Raw genomic sequence first — 17,618 nt, 5'->3', positions numbered from 1 at the left:
GTGAAGTCGAGTGCCACTATCTTGGACCAATCTAAGAGAAGGAAAGTCTAAAGTACATGAATTTCAAGTACAAAAATCAACTTGTTAAAAAGGTTCTATTTTTTAAAGAAAGAGCAAAGATCCATAACCTTATAGGATCAATCATTTATAGTTGTCATAGGCTACAAACTCTATTACAAATGTATGAGTCCTACTTCATAAAAGTTCATTGTATACATCAAAGAGTTTAGCCATAATGATCTTGAGTCCAAAAAATACATAGAAAGATCTGCCATATCTCTAGTGCTACCTGACCAAAGTATGTCTGACTCTCTTCACTGAGGTAGGAAGTCTTACGTCTAAATTGATCATTTTAGGAAAGATATCTAAACCATAAAGCCTTACTAGGACAACTTCACCCTATCCATGAACCCACATCAGATGTAGGACTCCTGATGTTTGCCCCTACAAATTCTCAAAAAGAAAATCGTTCATAAAAGGCATCAAAAATAAAAATGAGCCTAGAAGACATGAAAGGGAGCCATATTTCTTTTATGCTACCCTTGCCTGAAGCTCATCATTTTCTCTTTCTACTATAAATAAAGTATTTTCAGATGTTGGCCCAACCTCATTTGGCAAAGTGATCAAATAAACTTGGCAATCCAGTCATCTATAAACTGACCCTACCTCACTAGGCTAGACCACAAATGGTCTTGAAAACCCAGTTCACCTTCTGACACTAGCACTAACCTTGCTCGGCAAGCCTACTAAATGGTCTTGGCAATCCAGTTATCCTTAGACTAATCTGATTTTTCTCAGTGAGACTTATAATAGTCTTGACAGTCTAACTATCTCCTTTATATATTAGCACCGATCTCGCTCGGTAAGACCAATCACGGTTTCGACAATCCAATTTTCTTTCAAACACTAGCCCGACCTTGTTGGGCAGGACTGAATCAAATCTTGACGACTTAGTATTTCAAGCCTTGAGTGTCTAATTCTTTATAATAAATTGAATCACATCGATTAATGATAAAGAAAGACATTTGTAGACACCAAAATTTTATGATGCATAATTGCTAACATCTTTTGAAGACAAGTATTTACAGGCACCCAACAAGAATTGGACACCCTCACATGGATGACAGAACTAATCGTTGTTTGTCACGAGACAATAAAATGAATTGCCATCCATTACCAGATGGAAAAATGAGAATGTCATCCGTCATAGTACGACAAATCACAAAATATTATTTGCTATTTGATGACACTATCCTTTTATTGTTCGTTGTACTTAATACATGGATAAGCTTTGAGGCTTATCCCTATCCCATCTCAATCACCCTGCACGTCTTTCAAGGTGAAAGGACTCTTCTTGGATGGGTTTTCGTATGAGAAGACTCTCCCGGATAAGTAATCCACATCTCATACTGAACTCTATAAATAGGTTCTCACCCTTAGACACGCCGACAGGCTGCGATTTGTGAGCAAGATATCGTGGCGCCTTATCAAAACTTGTGCAATGCCTAAACAAGCTCGATGGCTGAGTTTGACTTTGCCTTGGAGTACAAGGTTAGAAAGACCAATGTTTTGGCGGATGCCTTAAGTCGTAGGGCTGAACTAGCAGCTGTGCGCGCGGAGCCTTCTGAAGTGCACTTGGAGGGCGCATTGTTGAGCCGCATCCGTGAAGGTACGCAGCAGGATCCGACCGCATAACACCTTGTTTCTTTGGCGCAGGCAGGAAAGACTCGGCGATTTTGGCTACAGGATGGTCTCCTCGTAACAAAAGGGGGACACATCTTCGTGCCGCGGTGGGGAAGCCTCCACCGAGAATTGCTTAAGGAATGCCATGATACACTATGAGCCGGCCATCCTGGTCAGGAGCGGACCTTAGCACTCCTTGAGCGCGGCTACTATTGGCCGCAGATGAGGGACAATGTTGAGGGGTATGTGCGAACATGCCTCATCTGCCAACAAGATAAGGGGACAAACCAGAAGGTTGTCGGTCTCCTTGAGCCTCTACCAATTCCAGAACGTCCTTGGAAAAGCATCTTTATGGACTTTATTGTTAGTCTGCCAAAGGTAGAGGGCCTCAGTTCTATTTTGGTCGTGGTGGATCGTTTTTCTAAGTATGTCACCTTCATCCCAGCTTCCAAGGAGTGTCCTGCAGATAAGACTGCAGAGTTATTCGTAAAGCATGTGGTGAAGCATTGGGGCATACCAAAGAGCATTGTGAGTGATCGCGATGCTCGCTTCACGGGCAAGTTTTGGCGTGAAGTATTTCGGCTACTTGACTCTGATTTGCTGTTTTCAACAAGCTTCCATCGGCAGACAGATGGGCAGACAGAGCGCATCAATGGGATACTAGAGCAGTACCTTAGGCACTTTGTTAGTGCCAATCAGAAAAATTGGGTGAAGCTCCTTGATGTGACACATTTTTGTTATAATCTGCAGAAGAGCGAGTCTTCAGGCCACAGTCTGTTTGAGATAGCCACGGGGCAGCAACCACTGACCCCACACACTCTTGCCGCACAAGAAAAGGGAAGGTCATCTTTCGCCTATCAGTTTGTTCGCGACTGGCACGAGCAGAATGAGTTGGCGAAGGCATTCTTACACAAAGCGACAAAGAGAATGAAGAAGTGGACAGACAAGCACCGTCGGCCCGCAGAGTTCCAAGTTGGGGACCAAGTGTTGGTGAAGCTATATCCTGGTCGCACAGGCATCTTCCGCGGGCGGCACCGCAGACTACTTAGAAAGTATGAGGGACCCTTCACCATCACAAAGAAGGTGAGCAAGCTGGCATACAAGCTGGAGTTGCCCCCAGACTTCAAGGTGCACCCAGTGTTCCACGTGTGCAACCTCAAGCAGTTCCATCCAGATGAGGGAGACCCGGAACGCAGTGTGCCACAACGCGCTCCCATCATGCAGAGGGCCCCAACAGCTCAACGGGCCGAGAAGCACCTCAGTCAGATCCTTCGCCACAAGGTCAACTACTTGGGACATGCGAAGAAATACTTGGTGCAGTGGGAGGAAACAACAGAACCAACGTGGGAGCCTGCATTTCGAATGAACAGCCGCTACCCGACTGAAGTCAGGGCTTACCACGAAACAGATGGCGCCGAGGACGGCGCATGATTTGAAGGGGGGAGCATGTTCCCTTGCGACTTACAGTGTACAGTTGCACTTAGAGTCTGTTTTGCTTTTGTTGAGTCTGATGTAAGCTGCCCGGTTCAGGTGAATCAATACCCTAAAGGGGCAGCCCATATACTTGAACTGTAATAGCCTGCGGGCAAAATTGTGAATGAAGTAAATGCGTTGAGCTTTCTTTTGTTCACCCTCGTTGTGATTGCTTCTTGTGATTGCAATTTCTCTCTCTCTATTCTCTCTTGCTCTCTGATTACAAGCTTCTGCGATCGGCAAGCGAGCTGATGAGTAGGCTTGCGGCGGTGAGGAAGGACCGTAGCGCCGCACTGGCCCATTGAAGGAAATAGGCCCGTGACAAAAACAGGGTCACAATCAACATGGTACTAGTTACTAGCAAATGAAATGGATGCCGGAAGTGAGGGTTAAAAAATAATATGAAGTAGGAAGCTAGATGTGTAGATGTGGCACTTGACAAATATAAAGAAAACATATAGAAAGCATTAAGAAGCAAAAGGCAAATAAGAAATGACATGAACAAGGTATAAAATGATATAAACCAACATGCAAGGTGAGAGAGAAACACTAAGAAAGAGAAAGAGATCTATTTGGGAAACAAAGAGGAAGCAAGCTTCTTGCTTAAGGGAATCGAGTTCCACATGTTTTTGGGAGCCGGTTTCCTAAAGCTTCTCCATGCAGCAAGAGTTTATTGCTGTCGGAGTGAGCTTCTGAATGTAACAAGAAGCTTTGGGTAACTATGGTCCAAACCATACCTGTGGTTTCTTCTCGTTATAAAAGAAAAAGTTTTCATCTTTTTGACAGTGGAATATAGATCATCAAAGCTTACATACATGCAAACAGATTCACATTGATATACATTTACATACCTACATATAGGGGTGGCCATCTGAGCAGAGTGCTCGATGGGCTGTCGGGTACCCTACTCATTTCAGGTCGGGGCCTGATTAAACTTGAGCAGGGTCTGGCTCAAATCAGACCGGGCCCCTGTGCAAAATGCGCAGGCCCCGACGAGAATAGACCCGTTGAATAGGTCTGGTCTAAAAAACTCAAGTCCATAACTGGATTGAGCCGAGCTCAGGCTGGAATATCGATCAGGCTAGTTGGGCCCTAATCGGGTCATAGGGTTGGGTACCCAAGGAGCTGTTGGGTACCAAGCCTGTTTCGGGTTGTGCCTGATTAAACTTGGGGCGGGTCCAAACAAATTGCTCAATCGGGTCCGAATGGGACTGGCCCATGGCAAAGTGCACAAGGTCTGACAGGCCCGGCCAGTTGTTAAATAGGTCAGGCGTAAAGGTCCTGAAGTGAGTCCAATTATCACTGGGTTAGGACGAGCTCGGGCTGGAATGTGAGTCGTCACGGTGTCAGTTGGGCCCTAATCGGGCTCGATGGCCACCCTGCATACACATGTATGTATGCATGCATGCATGCATGCATATAGCATGATACATGATTCATGAGACCCATACTCATCTGTTTGCCCACAAGACTTCCCAATCAATATCTTCTCCAGCTTTCTTTCCTCCTGTTACGCTTTGTTTTGGTTCTGTACTTTCCGCATACCCCGAGGGAAAATAAAATTTCACTCCCTAAACTTAGAATCCGTCTTAAAATCTCTTGACTTCTTGTAACAAATTGTATAAATTTTTTCAGCTGAACGAACAAGCCAACTTCTCATTCAACGCTCCTTCCTATCCGAGCCCATCTGTAAATCCTCCACTAAATTTAGCAGAGGGATACGAAATCGTCGTTTCGAGGGCGTTCCCTTTCGTGGGTACCTCAAATTCGAGCACAATCTTCTCATTCCCGAATTGGGTTGTGGGTTTCTGATCGAAAGAAATCGTGGGTACTCGAGATTTCTCTCTGTTACCTCGATTGTTCTCGATTTTTGGCTGTTTTTTGGGCTCAGGATGACGTCGGTGAAGAACAGTTACCTGCCTCCGTCTCTAGTTTCCAATCTACAGGACGTTTTGATGAATAGGAAAGGTGGGGAAGGGGGGGAGGAGTCGAAGGCAGAGGTGGGAGTCGGAGGACCCGCAGAAACTGCGGTGGAGAGGGAGAAGCAGGACGGGAAGCCCATCGTTCTTGTTACGAGTGGAGATGGGATCGACTCGCCAGGGCTGAAGGCGCTCGTCGATGCGCTCGTTCGCGATGGCCGATGCGACGTTCACGTCTGTGCTTCGGAATCGTGAGTTTCTTCCTCTTATGAAGCTACTTGGTTCGTTTTGATATGCATATTGTGTTGGTTCTTATTCAAAGTGGTGGAAAAACGGTTTTTTCTTTGTTGGGATTAAGAGATAAATCGGTATCGGGGCACTCGGTGACGTTGCGGGAGACGGTTTCTGTAAGCTCCGTGGAAATCAATGGGGCTACTGCTTATGAAGTGTCTGGTATGATAGGCCTTGTTCATTGGGTAATTCTTGCTGTCGTTTCAGTTTGTGAAATTTTTGGTCTTGTTTATTTGGTATGGATTTTGTTCGTTTAGAGTTTGAATTCGCTTCTTATGTTAATTCAAAAATGCTATAATTGAGCCCAAATGGGTTGAATGTTGAGGATTACAAGGAGTAAAGCCAATTTCCTTTGAATGATTGTGTGATTCAGTTTTGTTATGGAACTAAGCTAATGATTTCCGATACTTCTTTCATTTGGTCAAATTTTTTTTAAGGGCCATGATGTTTGGATTGATTTGTTAGCTCGTAGCTATTCTCATTGGTTGCTGATTGCGACAATGCTGATGTTTGTTATGATTCCGGAACTTTCTGTGTCAATGACTGTATAGGAACTCCGGCTGATTGCATCTCTTTAGCATTGTCGGGCTCGCTGTTCTCTTGGTCGAAGCCTGCTCTGGTAGGAATATGTTCCTAATCCAAGAGTGCGTGTTTCATTTCTCGGATTTCATACGATAGATTGTGGAGTACTCAGAGAAGTGCATTTGGTTTTTCTTTTTGATGTAGGTAATCAGCGGAATTAACAAGGGTTCGAGTTATGGTCATCATATGTAAGTCTAGGATTTGCATTTTTTTTGCTCTCATAGTTGGTGTGTCGAATTTTCATTGTTATCTACTCATAGACAGTACCTATTTTTTTAATTCTAATGCTACATTCATACCCCAACAGAGATGCTTTTTTTCCTTTGTTGAATCCCATTTTTCGTTTATGAATATTTAGTGGTGTTCTTTCAATATGTCAACCAAACGTCATTCCTTTTTCCTGAAAATTATAGTTTAAAAGCTAATCAGCTTCAAGATGCCAGAATCCTTAATGAAGATCCTGCCAACACCATTGTTTCTTCTCAAAAGGGCACATTGATGATGTTCATCCCTTTTCTACAAACGTATTTACAATTTTTCCAAGTGTTTAATTCCCTGTGTAAAATTTTGCAGCATCTACTCGGGTGCTGTTGCAGGAGCCAGAGAGGCTTTACTTTCTGGGATACCTTCTTTGTCAATTTCACTGAACTGGTGAGTGACCTACATTTAGGTTTTTAAATACTCAGTGTTAGTCTAGATCCTTTAATAACTTGATCACTTGGTCATTTTAAATGGCTGCCAGGAAGAAGGATGAAAGTCATGACAGTGATTTCAAGGAAGCAGTCAATGTTTGTTTGCCATTGATTAATGCAGCAATCCGGGACATTGAGAAGGGAATCTTCCTAAAGGGATGCTTATTAAATATTGAGGTCCCTTCTAGCCCATCTACACACAAGGTAGATTTCTTTTGAATCTGTTATTTCCGAATGGTTGTTAGAATATCCATTTTAATAATGGCAGAAACCTTAGACAACACAAGTGAAACATCTGTCCCATTTTCTGAGGACAAACTTCTAATGTGGGGATAGTGGACCGGTGCATTATATGCAATTAAAAAGTTGATATAGTTGGATACCTGTTTGCTTAGGGCACGTTTGGAAGCGAGAAAGATGTAGAAAAAGTGGTGCAAAATGGAAAATCTGTTCGGATTTTCTGACCCTTCCAAACAGGAGAGACTTTTTCGCTGAGAGAGTTTTTATAAAAAGTATACTCTTTGATAAGAAACATTCTTCCATTGAGGAGGGGTGGGATGGGGTGAAGGAATGTTTCCTACCAAGAGAAAATTTATTTTTACACTCCCCACCATCCATCTCACCACCATCACCCACCATCTCACCATCACCACCACCACCCACCACCCTCACCACCACTCTCCTCCTCTCTCTCATTTTTTCACATTTTCCCACTCTGTTTTTCTCATGCTACAGAAACAAGAGAAAAAATTTCTTTTGGAAGACTTCTCATATAAAAAACTCTCATAGGCAAAACTTTCTTTTCCTATGAGAGTGTTTCTCTCTTCCAAACGTGCCCTTAGTATGCCATTGTGATGGCGCTGGGTTCTATTCTCCAGAAGCATAGCTGAAGGAATGCAATCAGTTGAAGGCAAACTGGTGCCACCCTGATGATTCAAAAGATGTATGATTAGGAGCATTGTGAGAGGTGGATGAGGATTTGGAGATGGGCGAGGATGACATCTTGGTGGTATATTTGGTTAGAAAGGATCTGTCGATCATTATTTTTGGACCAAGGAATCCAAGGTAGATATTATTCATGTGCTTGTCCAACTTGAGATTGAGCACTTTGACAGTTTGGAACAAAGGGGATTTGCAGTGGTTCGTATGAGCAGACTTGGATCTGCTTCTTATCTGAATCCTCCCAGTGCCACCTCCTCCCCTCCTCCCTTCCTATTGCACTCTTTTATCAAATTTAATATGACTTTGTCTTTGCTATGCTTTCATGCATGTGTGTGTGAAGGAAATTCAGTTATAGCCTGTGTTACATAGGTATGGTTGTGGGGACAGGGTCCATCACAAAAACTTTTAGAAAGATAAGTATATATATATATATATATATATGGGTTAATATTTGGTGCTATTAAAGGCACAAAACTATTGAGTATAAATCACCTTTTCATATTTTTTAGGTCTTTTTTGTAGATCAGACCTTATGAATAATATTTGGTGCTATTGAAGGCACAAAACTATTGAGTATAAACTATGTAGTCAAAAGCCCCGACTAGTCCGCCTAGTCAGTCTAGGTCTAAGTAAAACGCCTAGGCTTTGAAATTCCTAGGTGGGTACCTTAAAAGGTACCAATTTTACCGACTAGGCACCTAGTCAGCGACTAAGGTGTCTCCGCTTAGGGTAGGAGGGCATTTTAGTCTTTTGTTATTTATATATATATTTTAATTTTTTGTATATATATGTGTCTGTGTTTGTGTGATTTGTTTTGTGAAATCATGAAAACATGCTTAGTTATTATATATATATATATATATGTGTGTGTGTGTGTGTGTGTGTGTGTGTGTGTGTGTGTGTGTGTGTGTGTGTGTGTGTGTGTGTGTGCTACTTTGCTTTTGGGATTTTTTTGTGAAACATTGAAAACAGTTAAATTTAATTGATTATGTTTTTTATATGTGTGTGTTACTTTATTTCTGATGAATTTTTCTATAAAAGCCTGAAAGCATGTTTAGTATTATGAATTATGTAATATGTTATTTATATATGTATGTGTTATTGTGCTGCTGTGAAAGGTTGAAAGCATATCTTGTTTATTATACTGAATATGTTATGAATAATTGAAATATATATGTGTGTCTACAGTTATATATATATATATATATGTATATTTTGGTTGTCTAAATATATTTTGTGAAAGCATGTGTAATTTTGTACTTATTTAATAAAAACATCTTATTAGTAAAAGAATTAAACATATTTTTATGTATATTTTGTGTACTTTTTTATATTTTAATTGGGGTACCAACTAGTTGTTAAATTATATCTCTTTTTTGTATACATATATTTATATATATGAAGAGAGATACATATACATATATGTATGATACATACATATATATATATATACATATATATACATATATATATATATATATATATATATATTCATTTTTCACATCATGTAACCCCCAGGGGTATTTCTATCTTTTTTACCTTTTATGCATATTCATATTAGTGAATATGTTTGTAATTCTTTTTCCATTTCTTTCTTTTCTTTTTTCTTTTTCTTCTCTTTTCCTTTTTTCTCCCTTTTTCTTTTTTTTCTTTATTGTTGACTTAGTCAACACCTTGGAGGGGGTCCAACACTAGACGTTGGACCCCTCCAACGATTAAATTTCTAACCGTTGGAGGGGCTCCAACGTCTAGTGGAGCCCCTCCAAGGTCTCCTCTATGTGTATAAATAGTTGTACCTTTGTGTACTTTCTTTCAAGTGTTCTTGTGCCTTCGTGCACATATCCCTTTGTGGAGTTGGTGTTTGCAATACACATTATTTCTTTTTGAGATATTTTCACTTGGTATCAAAGAAAGGTTGCAATACACATTATTTCTTTCAACTAAATTTAAATTTGTTTTCCGTCTCTCAACTATCGGATCATGGGTGTGATATCAAATTCTCATCAAATAAATGTTGGATACAGGATTGCCGGTCCGGGAAGTTGATTGGGGAAGGCTCTAGGAAGGGAGATCTATACTTTATAGACTTTCTTCAAATTCCAAAACACACTTTTTGTAATGTTGCCCAACATAAATATATAAATGTTTTGCATAAACGCCTTGGGCATCCAAATATTGTCAAGCTTTTTTGTTTACATTTTGCTAAAACTTTATGTAAAGACAACTTCAATTGTAATGATTGTATTCTTGGTAAAATGAGAAGCTTACCTTTTGGACAAAGAACTATGTTTTCAACTAAGCCTTTTAAAATTGTGCATGGGGACCGACACCCGTAGTGTCTAAGGGAGGGTTTTCGTATTATGTTATTTATGTTGATGATTTCTCAAGATATAGTTGGATATACTTCCTTAAACATAAACATGAGGTTTTCTCTACCTTTAAGGTTTTTCATATGATGATACAAAATCAATTCAATAGTAAATTACAAATTCTTAGAATCGATTCCGGAGGAGAATACCTTTCAAATGATTTCAAAAGTTATATTGAAAATAATGGGATTGTTCATCAAAAGTCTTGCCCCAAAACACCACAAAAAATGGATTAGCCGAAGGAAAACATAGACATATAATAGAAACTACAAGGACCTTACTCATTTCTCAAAAAATTTCAAAAAGATTTTGGGCCGAAGCGGCTCTTGCATCGGTTTACCTCATAAATCGACTTTCATCCAAAAATTTGAATCAAATATCCCCCTTTGAAACTTTGTATAAAAAAGAATTCGATTACAATAGACTAAGAATTTTTTGTTGTAAATGTTTTGTCTTCACCGACAAGAATGATAAACTATCTCCCAAAGCTATTCCTTGTGCATTTTTGGGATATTCGGAAACACAAAAAGGTTTTAGGTGTTATAATATTCAAAATGACAAACTATATGTTTCAAGAAACGTAACTTTTTAGAAAATATGAGTGGTTTTGAAGAACACAAAACTCATGAAGATAATGCCGATTACTCCTTTTTGTTTGAATTGTTATCTAAAAATGAAGATTTTTTTAGTGATGATGAATTGAATGAGGATGAGGATATAAGTGAAAGTATTTCATTACTCATCCAACGTGAAGAAGAGATAATAGTTGAACCAATTACCTATACACATAGATATAAAAATATCTTTAGAAGTGCAATAGAAAAGTATAGTGACCCTAGTGAACCTTTCAACCACTCACGAAGAACCAAAAGATCTAGGAAAAATCCTTCTAGATTTATATCCTATGAGTCTTTTTCTCCAAAACATAAGGCATGCCTTAGTGTCATTCATTCATATCAAGAACTTAGGAATTTTGAAGAAGCTAAGAAAATGATAGAGTAGAGGGACGCAATGGATAACGAACTGAGAGCACTCAACAAAGTCAAAACTTGGGTCTTTCAATATCTTTCAAAAAGAAAGAAATCAATAGGATGTAGATGGGTTTTTAAGGTCAAAACCAAGAGTGATGGTACTCTTGAAAGATATAAAGCCCGCCTTGTTGCAAAAGAATATAGTTAAGAATACGACATCGATTACAAAGAAACCTTTGCTCCTGTTGCACGAATAGTCACTGTAAGATGTTTGATCACCTTTGCATCTATTAAAAAATAAAACATTTACCAAATGGATGTTAAAAATGCCTTTTTAAATGGGGACCTTAATGAAGAAGTTTATATGGATGCTCCTCCTGGCATGGACGTACCAAAGGGAAAAGTTTGTTTGCTAAAAGCGCTCTATGGTTTAAAACAAGCCCCTAAGGCTTGGTATGATCGATTTAATGAAGTAATGGTTCAAGATGGTTTTACTTCATGCTACAGTGACACTGCTCTGTTTGTCAAAAACTCTGATGCAGGAATTGTGATTTTACTGCTATATATTGATAAGTAGTGACATAAAGGGGATTAAAAGTATTAAAACCACTTTAAAAGAGATGTTTGAAATGTCAGACTTAGGGTATCTGACATAATTTTTTGGCATCGAGGTAGCCTACTCTCATAGAGGCTATTTTTTGTCTCAAACTAAACTTGCATGTGAGATTCTTGATAGATCAAGTATTACTGACAATAAAATTTGTGAGAACCCTGAAATTGTGGGATAAAAAATGAAGATCGATGATGGGATACCTTTGGAGGATCCTACCCCCTACCGACAACTTGTGGGGTCTCTAATGTATCTTAGCATCACAAGGCCAGACATCTCACATGTTGTGCACACTACAAGCCAATTCTAGCACGCTTCTACATCCGTCCATATGGGCGCCGTTCTCCGAGTTGTCAAATACATAAGGGAGACTATAAACAAGAGTTTTTCTTTCCTCATCTTCTGAATTAAATTTAATTGCATTTGCATATGACTCTGATTGGGGAGGTGACCCAAATAACTGTTACTCCACTACAGGTTTTTGCATTTTTTAGGTGAATCCCTGGTCTCATGGAGATGCAAGAAACAACAGAAGGTGTCTCTATCATTTACAGAAGCAGAATATCGAGCCATGGCTTCCACAATCATAAAAATTGTGTGGATTCATCAATTGCTACAAGACATGGGGATTCATGTTCAATGACCCACAAAGTTATGTTGTGATAATAAGAGTGCAATCTACATTGCTAAAAAACACACATTTTATGAACACACAAAGCATATTGAGATAGACTGCCACTATGTTAGAGAAGCATATTTGCAAAAAGTTATAGATCTTTCGTACGTGACCTCAGAATATCAGTTGGCAGATTTCTTCACCAAGGCACTCTGCTCTCTTAGATTCAAGTTTTTTCTCGGCAAACTCTCGGTCATTGCGCCCTAAGTTTGAGAGAGGGTGTTAAATTATATCTCTTTTTTGTATACATATATATATATATATATAAAGAGAGATACATATAAATATATGTATCTATCGTTATATATATATATATATATATATATTCATTTTTTACATCATGTAACCTCTAGGGGTATTTCTGTCTTTTTTACCTTCTACGCATATTCACATTAGTGAATATGTTTGTAATTCTTTTTCCATTTCTTTTTTTTCTGTTTTCTTTTTCTTTTCTCTTTTCCTTTTTTCCTTTTTTCTCCCTTTTTCTTTATTGTTGACTTAGTCAACACCTTGGAGGGGGTCCAACACTAGACGTTGGACCCCTCCAACATCTAGTGGAGCCCCTCCAAGGTCTCCTCTATGTGTATAAATAGGGGTGAAGACCCCCTTGTTTATTATTAAAAGCTTGGAGCTTGATTCCTCCAACTTGTTCATTATAGATTCAATATATTTTGCATTTTGGCTATTCTTTGTACCTTTGTGTACTTTCTTTCAAGTGTTCTTGTGCCTTCGTGCACGTATCCCTTTGTGGAGTTGGTGTTTGAATACACATTATCTCTTTTTGAGATATTTTCACATGGTATCAAAGCAAGGTTGAAGATTGTGTGATTCTTTGTATTTGCGGGTGCTTCGAAAAGCATGCCTTTGGCTTCTTGGTGATTGGAGTGGGGACTTCTTTTCCCTCAATATTTTAGAAGGATATTACAAGTAAGATTTAAAAGTCTTATTGTGGTACGTATAAATTCTTCATTCTTCCCTCTCTAATGGGTGAAAAAGAGTCACTTTTCACTTGGTTTTAAATTAAATGGCCCCAACTACTATGTTTGGGCCGATAATACGGAGGCTCACATTAAAGGGGAAGGTCTTTGGGGTTATGTCAAAGGAACCATTCCCGAATCTGAACCTAAGATCACCATTGTTGAGAATGGTGAAATAAAGGTTCTTGATGGTGAAGAGAGAGAAAAAGCCTTTGAAAAATACAACAAAAGGCATGAAGAATGAGAGATGAAAAACTACAAAATTCTTTCATGTTTTTTCTCTTCTGTTGAAACGAGAATAAATGCAAATATATTGAAGTTCATGAAGGCTTTTCAAGTATGGGAGTATCTTAAAAGAATATATACTTCAAGAGATTTGTTCCATAAATATTATCTCCAAAAGAAGGCATTAACCCTTCAACAAGGGGAAATGTCCGTTAGAGAATATTTTGCCGAACTATCCACTATTTGGGATGAACTTGCTCTCCTAGAACCTAAATGGAGTGGAGTGGCAATTGAATTGAGGGCCAAACAATTAGAAGATGATCATTTCTTCAACTTTTAGATGGGCTTAGACCCGAGTTCAAATAAACTAGATCCTCTCTTTTGTCTTTTTTTTCTTCTCCTCCGTTGGAAGATGTGCTTACCAAACTAAGTGAAGAAGAAACTAGATTGAGGATGAATAAAATCAGTCAAACTGTGTTGGCCGTTCCCTCTAAGGATGAGGATGAGGGTGCTTATGCTGTTTCAAGACCGAGGAATAATGTCAAAACATATCAACCCCTTTATTTCAACAAAAATCAAGGAAGAAGAGAAAATGGTGGGTAATATGGAAGAAGTGATTATAATAAAATCATATGCCACTTTTGCAATATGGATTCAGACCTCTATGGACACCAGTACATGATCCTGCCTGATAACTGTCCATTTACAGGGCCATCATGTGAAAGTTTTGTGGGATGTTGATGCTTTATTCATCCCACTGCCCCATAGTCCTTGCAGCCCTGTACCTTCAAAGTTGTTTAACCTTCACATAAGCCATCATCACTCATGACACTCTTGGGCAGGTGATCTAGGATAGCCATGACAATGGTGGTGATGGATGGTGGTGGTGGTAATTGTTAAGATGTATACACACACACACACACATATATATATATATATAATGTAATAGGTAAATATCTTTTAAGGGTATTTTTGTTATTTTACTCATGTAATGGGTATTTTTGTTATTTTACTCATGTAATGGGGACTGTTCATTGGAAACAGTTTTTTTTTTGTAATTTGCCCTTTTAAGCAAGGGCTCTATGGTCAAAAGACCATAGAGTCATTGGAGGCTCTCCAACAGTCATAAATATGACTGTTAGGAGCTCCCATTTGGTGTCTCCCATGTAATGTATATATAAAGGAGCTTTGTCCCCTCCTCAATTGTTAATGCTTCTCTTAAGCAATTATGCTCAATAACGATGAATATTTTTTACATTTTGTGTTTTTCTATTTAGTTCCTTAATATTTTATATGCACTTAGTGCTTGTGTTGTTGTCCCTTATTGGCTATTGTTTTGTCCTATAGTGGACTTGTGCTTGTGCACATTGTGATTGCGATCTTGCAAGCCCTTAGTGACATTGGTTTGTGCTTATGCACTTTTGTGATTGTAATCTTGTAAAGCTCTTAGTAACATTGTTTTTTGTATTTTCCACTATTTCATTGCAGTAATGGTGATGATGATGGTGTCAATGGTTCTGATAGTAGTGATGGATAATTGTGGTAATGGTGATGATGGTTGTGGCATGGTGATAAATAATGGTGGTGGCGTGGCGGTGGTGGTAATGGTGGAAGTAGTGATGGTGGTCGTGGGGATGATGGGGTGAAATGGAAGAAAATAAGTAGTAAACTTAAAATTAGAGTGCTCATCTTCAGAAGTAAGAAAAGCTTTGATCTGCTTCATAGTCAGGCAATGGACACCTGCTGGCCTTGCTGAGTGGTTTTTGACTAATTCTAGAACTATAAAGATGGTGGTCGTGGGGGTGATGGGGGTGAAATGGAAGAAAATTAGTAAACTTAAAATTAGAATGCTCATCTCCAAAAGTAGGAAAAGCTTTGATCTGCTTCATAGTTAGGCAATGGACACCTGCTGGCCTTGCTGAGTGGTTTTTGACTAATTCTGGAACTATAAAGACTGCAGTGCAGCTAACTCTGCATATGTATCATCTTGCACATGCTTGAATGTTACTGCATTGATTTGCCATGATATGATTTTGTATTCATTAATCTCAGATGGTTTTACTGTCCTAAAACAAATCTCAGATGGTATTAGGCTAATACTATGTGATGATTGTGCTCAGTGCAGTGTAATGCTTTACTCTATTTTGCATATTCTATTGTGTGCAAGCTATCTCTTGGTCATTTTTTGTGTTCTTGAATTAGGGATTCAAAATCACCAGGCAGAGTCAATGGAGATCTATTCCCACATGGAAAGCAGTAACATCAAGCAGGTACCCAGCTGGACATTTCATGTCTAACCAACAAAGCCTAGGCATTCATCTTGCACAGCTTGGAAGAGATGCATCTGCAGCAGTAAGTTTTTCGTTATCAAGACAACCTGCATTTATATTAGATGAAATGAGTTGTAGCCTACTCCACAGTTATGTTAATGATAGCTGAATTTGTTATTCAGGGTGCAGCTCGTCGCCTAAATGCACAAAAGAAGACTGTGGAGATAGAATCAATAGCTGAACATGGAAAGCTTGAACCTCAACGAGGAGCAGTTAAGAAGCACTTCCGTCTAGAGGTAATCAAGTTTCATGTAATTTCCATCACCTGTTTGTAATACTACCAGATTTGCTTCTTACTCGGAGTATTGGGAAAAATAACTTTATCAATGACGATTATTTTTTGCTAAAAAAAAACTCCCTGGGTCTCGCAAACATTACCAACTTTACCTCTTAAAAGGTGGATCTTTGTGGGACGTTTGACTGTCCTGTCATAGCATAATAACAGCTCAATGATCTGATGCCTCTGATCAATTTTCTTGTAATGGTTTTGCTTTTTTTTACCTTTCTCTATTTTATGTATCTGGTTTCTTTCAGTCTCATAAATCTTCCATGGTTATATTGCAACTATTTAGAATTGCCTATCCTTACCGACCTAACATGCATTTTGATAGTACCATTTTCAATAGATATCTGTATACCAGTGTCACTGTGTAGAATTTGTTTGCATTTATCTTTATTTCAATTTAATTTGAAAATCGGAAATGAAACTATGATGCCCATTAATTTCTGAATGCAGTTTGTAGAGAAGGAACAAGAAGATCATGATGAAGATCTTGATTTCAGGGCCATTGAGAATGGCTTTGTGAGTACTCTCTCTCTCTCTTTTTGTTAAATTTTAAACTATACTGACTGATTTACTGTGGGCTTTATGTATATACAGATCTCAGTGACTCCTCTAGACTTGCTGGTGCAATGTGAGCCTGAAGCACATACATCTGCATCAGAATGGCTTGCTGCTGCCCTGGTTGCTGATGATGTGCAAAAATCATAACTCAGTGTTTGATTGTTGTGTATAAATTAAAACCATATGAATAAGGAAAGGGGTTTTGTAATTGATCCTCTTTTCATTTGCTTTAGATGGCAATGCATGTCAATTCTGCTTTCTTTCTTTCTTCTCATTTTCTCGTGTATTTTAGAGAATGCATGATTTTTTTATTTTCATAGTTTTGACATGGTGTACAATTTTTGGATATCTAGGTATTATAATATGACCTACTAATGACCATGTGGATTATGTGACATTGTGCTTGAAGCAAAATTTCCAGTGTTCATTTTTGTACATGAATTTTCCCCTTCTCTGCTTCTTTATATATTGGTATCTTTAATTGAAAAAATGAATGTTTAAAAATCTGAGTTATCTATCAAAAGGTCTATACTTGCTGCATTGTTCTTGTACTTTTGAACTTGGTTCAAAAGTATTGGTTTTATAGCATAATTACTGGAAGCGCGCTTCCAAAGTGGAAAGCGCTCTGTGGGGGAAATTCGCTTCCCATTTGTAGGAAGTGTGCTTCCCGCTCCTCAATTGCTTCCCTCTCACATTCCTTTTGTTTCCCACTTGTTTCTTTCTCGCTTCTTCCTCGTTTCTCCTTCACTTTTCCCGTCTTTCATGTTTTTCATGTTATTTGTTTTTTTTTCCCCTTACTTTCCCCTCTTCTCACTCCCCACTCATTTCCCCCTTGTTTCCTTCATGTTTCTTTTTTCACTTACATACATCCATATCACTTTCAAAATGAATCTCGCTTCAATTTTCATATTACTTTTTAATACTTGTTTTTTCACTTATGCTTTACGCATCACTTCTTGGTAACTATGTTTTATGAGTCTACATTTTTCTTTTGTTTGAGAATTTTATAGTTCATTTTTTTTCAGGAAAGGTGG

The 17,618-nt window shown here is 38.7% G+C and overlaps 1 protein-coding gene across 1 annotated transcript; it reads left to right on the top strand.

Annotated features, from left to right (window-relative positions):
* The first annotated feature begins 4,668 nt into the window (after positions 1 to 4,668).
* On the top strand, positions 4,669 to 16,848 carry LOC149815012 (uncharacterized). Its single transcript, XM_089988452.1, has 10 exons — positions 4,669 to 5,326; positions 5,434 to 5,528; positions 5,918 to 5,985; positions 6,093 to 6,136; positions 6,522 to 6,599; positions 6,691 to 6,844; positions 15,613 to 15,762; positions 15,863 to 15,976; positions 16,477 to 16,542; positions 16,621 to 16,848. The coding sequence occupies exons 1-10, from the start codon at positions 5,049 to 5,051 to the stop codon at positions 16,729 to 16,731; spliced, it is 1,158 nt and encodes a 385-aa protein (XP_089844578.1). The 5' UTR covers positions 4,669 to 5,048; the 3' UTR covers positions 16,732 to 16,848.
* Positions 16,849 to 17,618: the final 770 nt, after the last annotated feature.

The sequence above is a fragment of the Nuphar pumila genome, chromosome 15, assembly GCF_984573655.1.
Source record: "Nuphar pumila chromosome 15, dmNupPumi1.hap1.1, whole genome shotgun sequence".
NCBI classification, from domain to species: Eukaryota; Viridiplantae; Streptophyta; class Magnoliopsida; order Nymphaeales; family Nymphaeaceae; genus Nuphar; species Nuphar pumila.
Note: the sequence above shows the minus strand (reverse complement) of the source record. Positions and strands in the feature narration are given on the sequence as shown.

What these genes read in the sequence shown, in the direction of transcription:
- LOC149815012 (XM_089988452.1), top strand. Translation starts at nt 5,049, where the DNA reads ATGACGTCGGTGAAGAACAGTTACCTGCCTCCGTCTCTAGTTTCCAAT. An exon ending in CTTGGTCGAAGCCTGCTCTG is followed by an intron (nt 5,986 to 6,092) that starts GTAGGAATATGT and finishes TTTTTGATGTAG; the next exon opens with GTAATCAGCGGAATTAACAA. An exon ending in TCGAGTTATGGTCATCATAT is followed by an intron (nt 6,137 to 6,521) that starts GTAAGTCTAGGA and finishes AAAATTTTGCAG; the next exon opens with CATCTACTCGGGTGCTGTTG.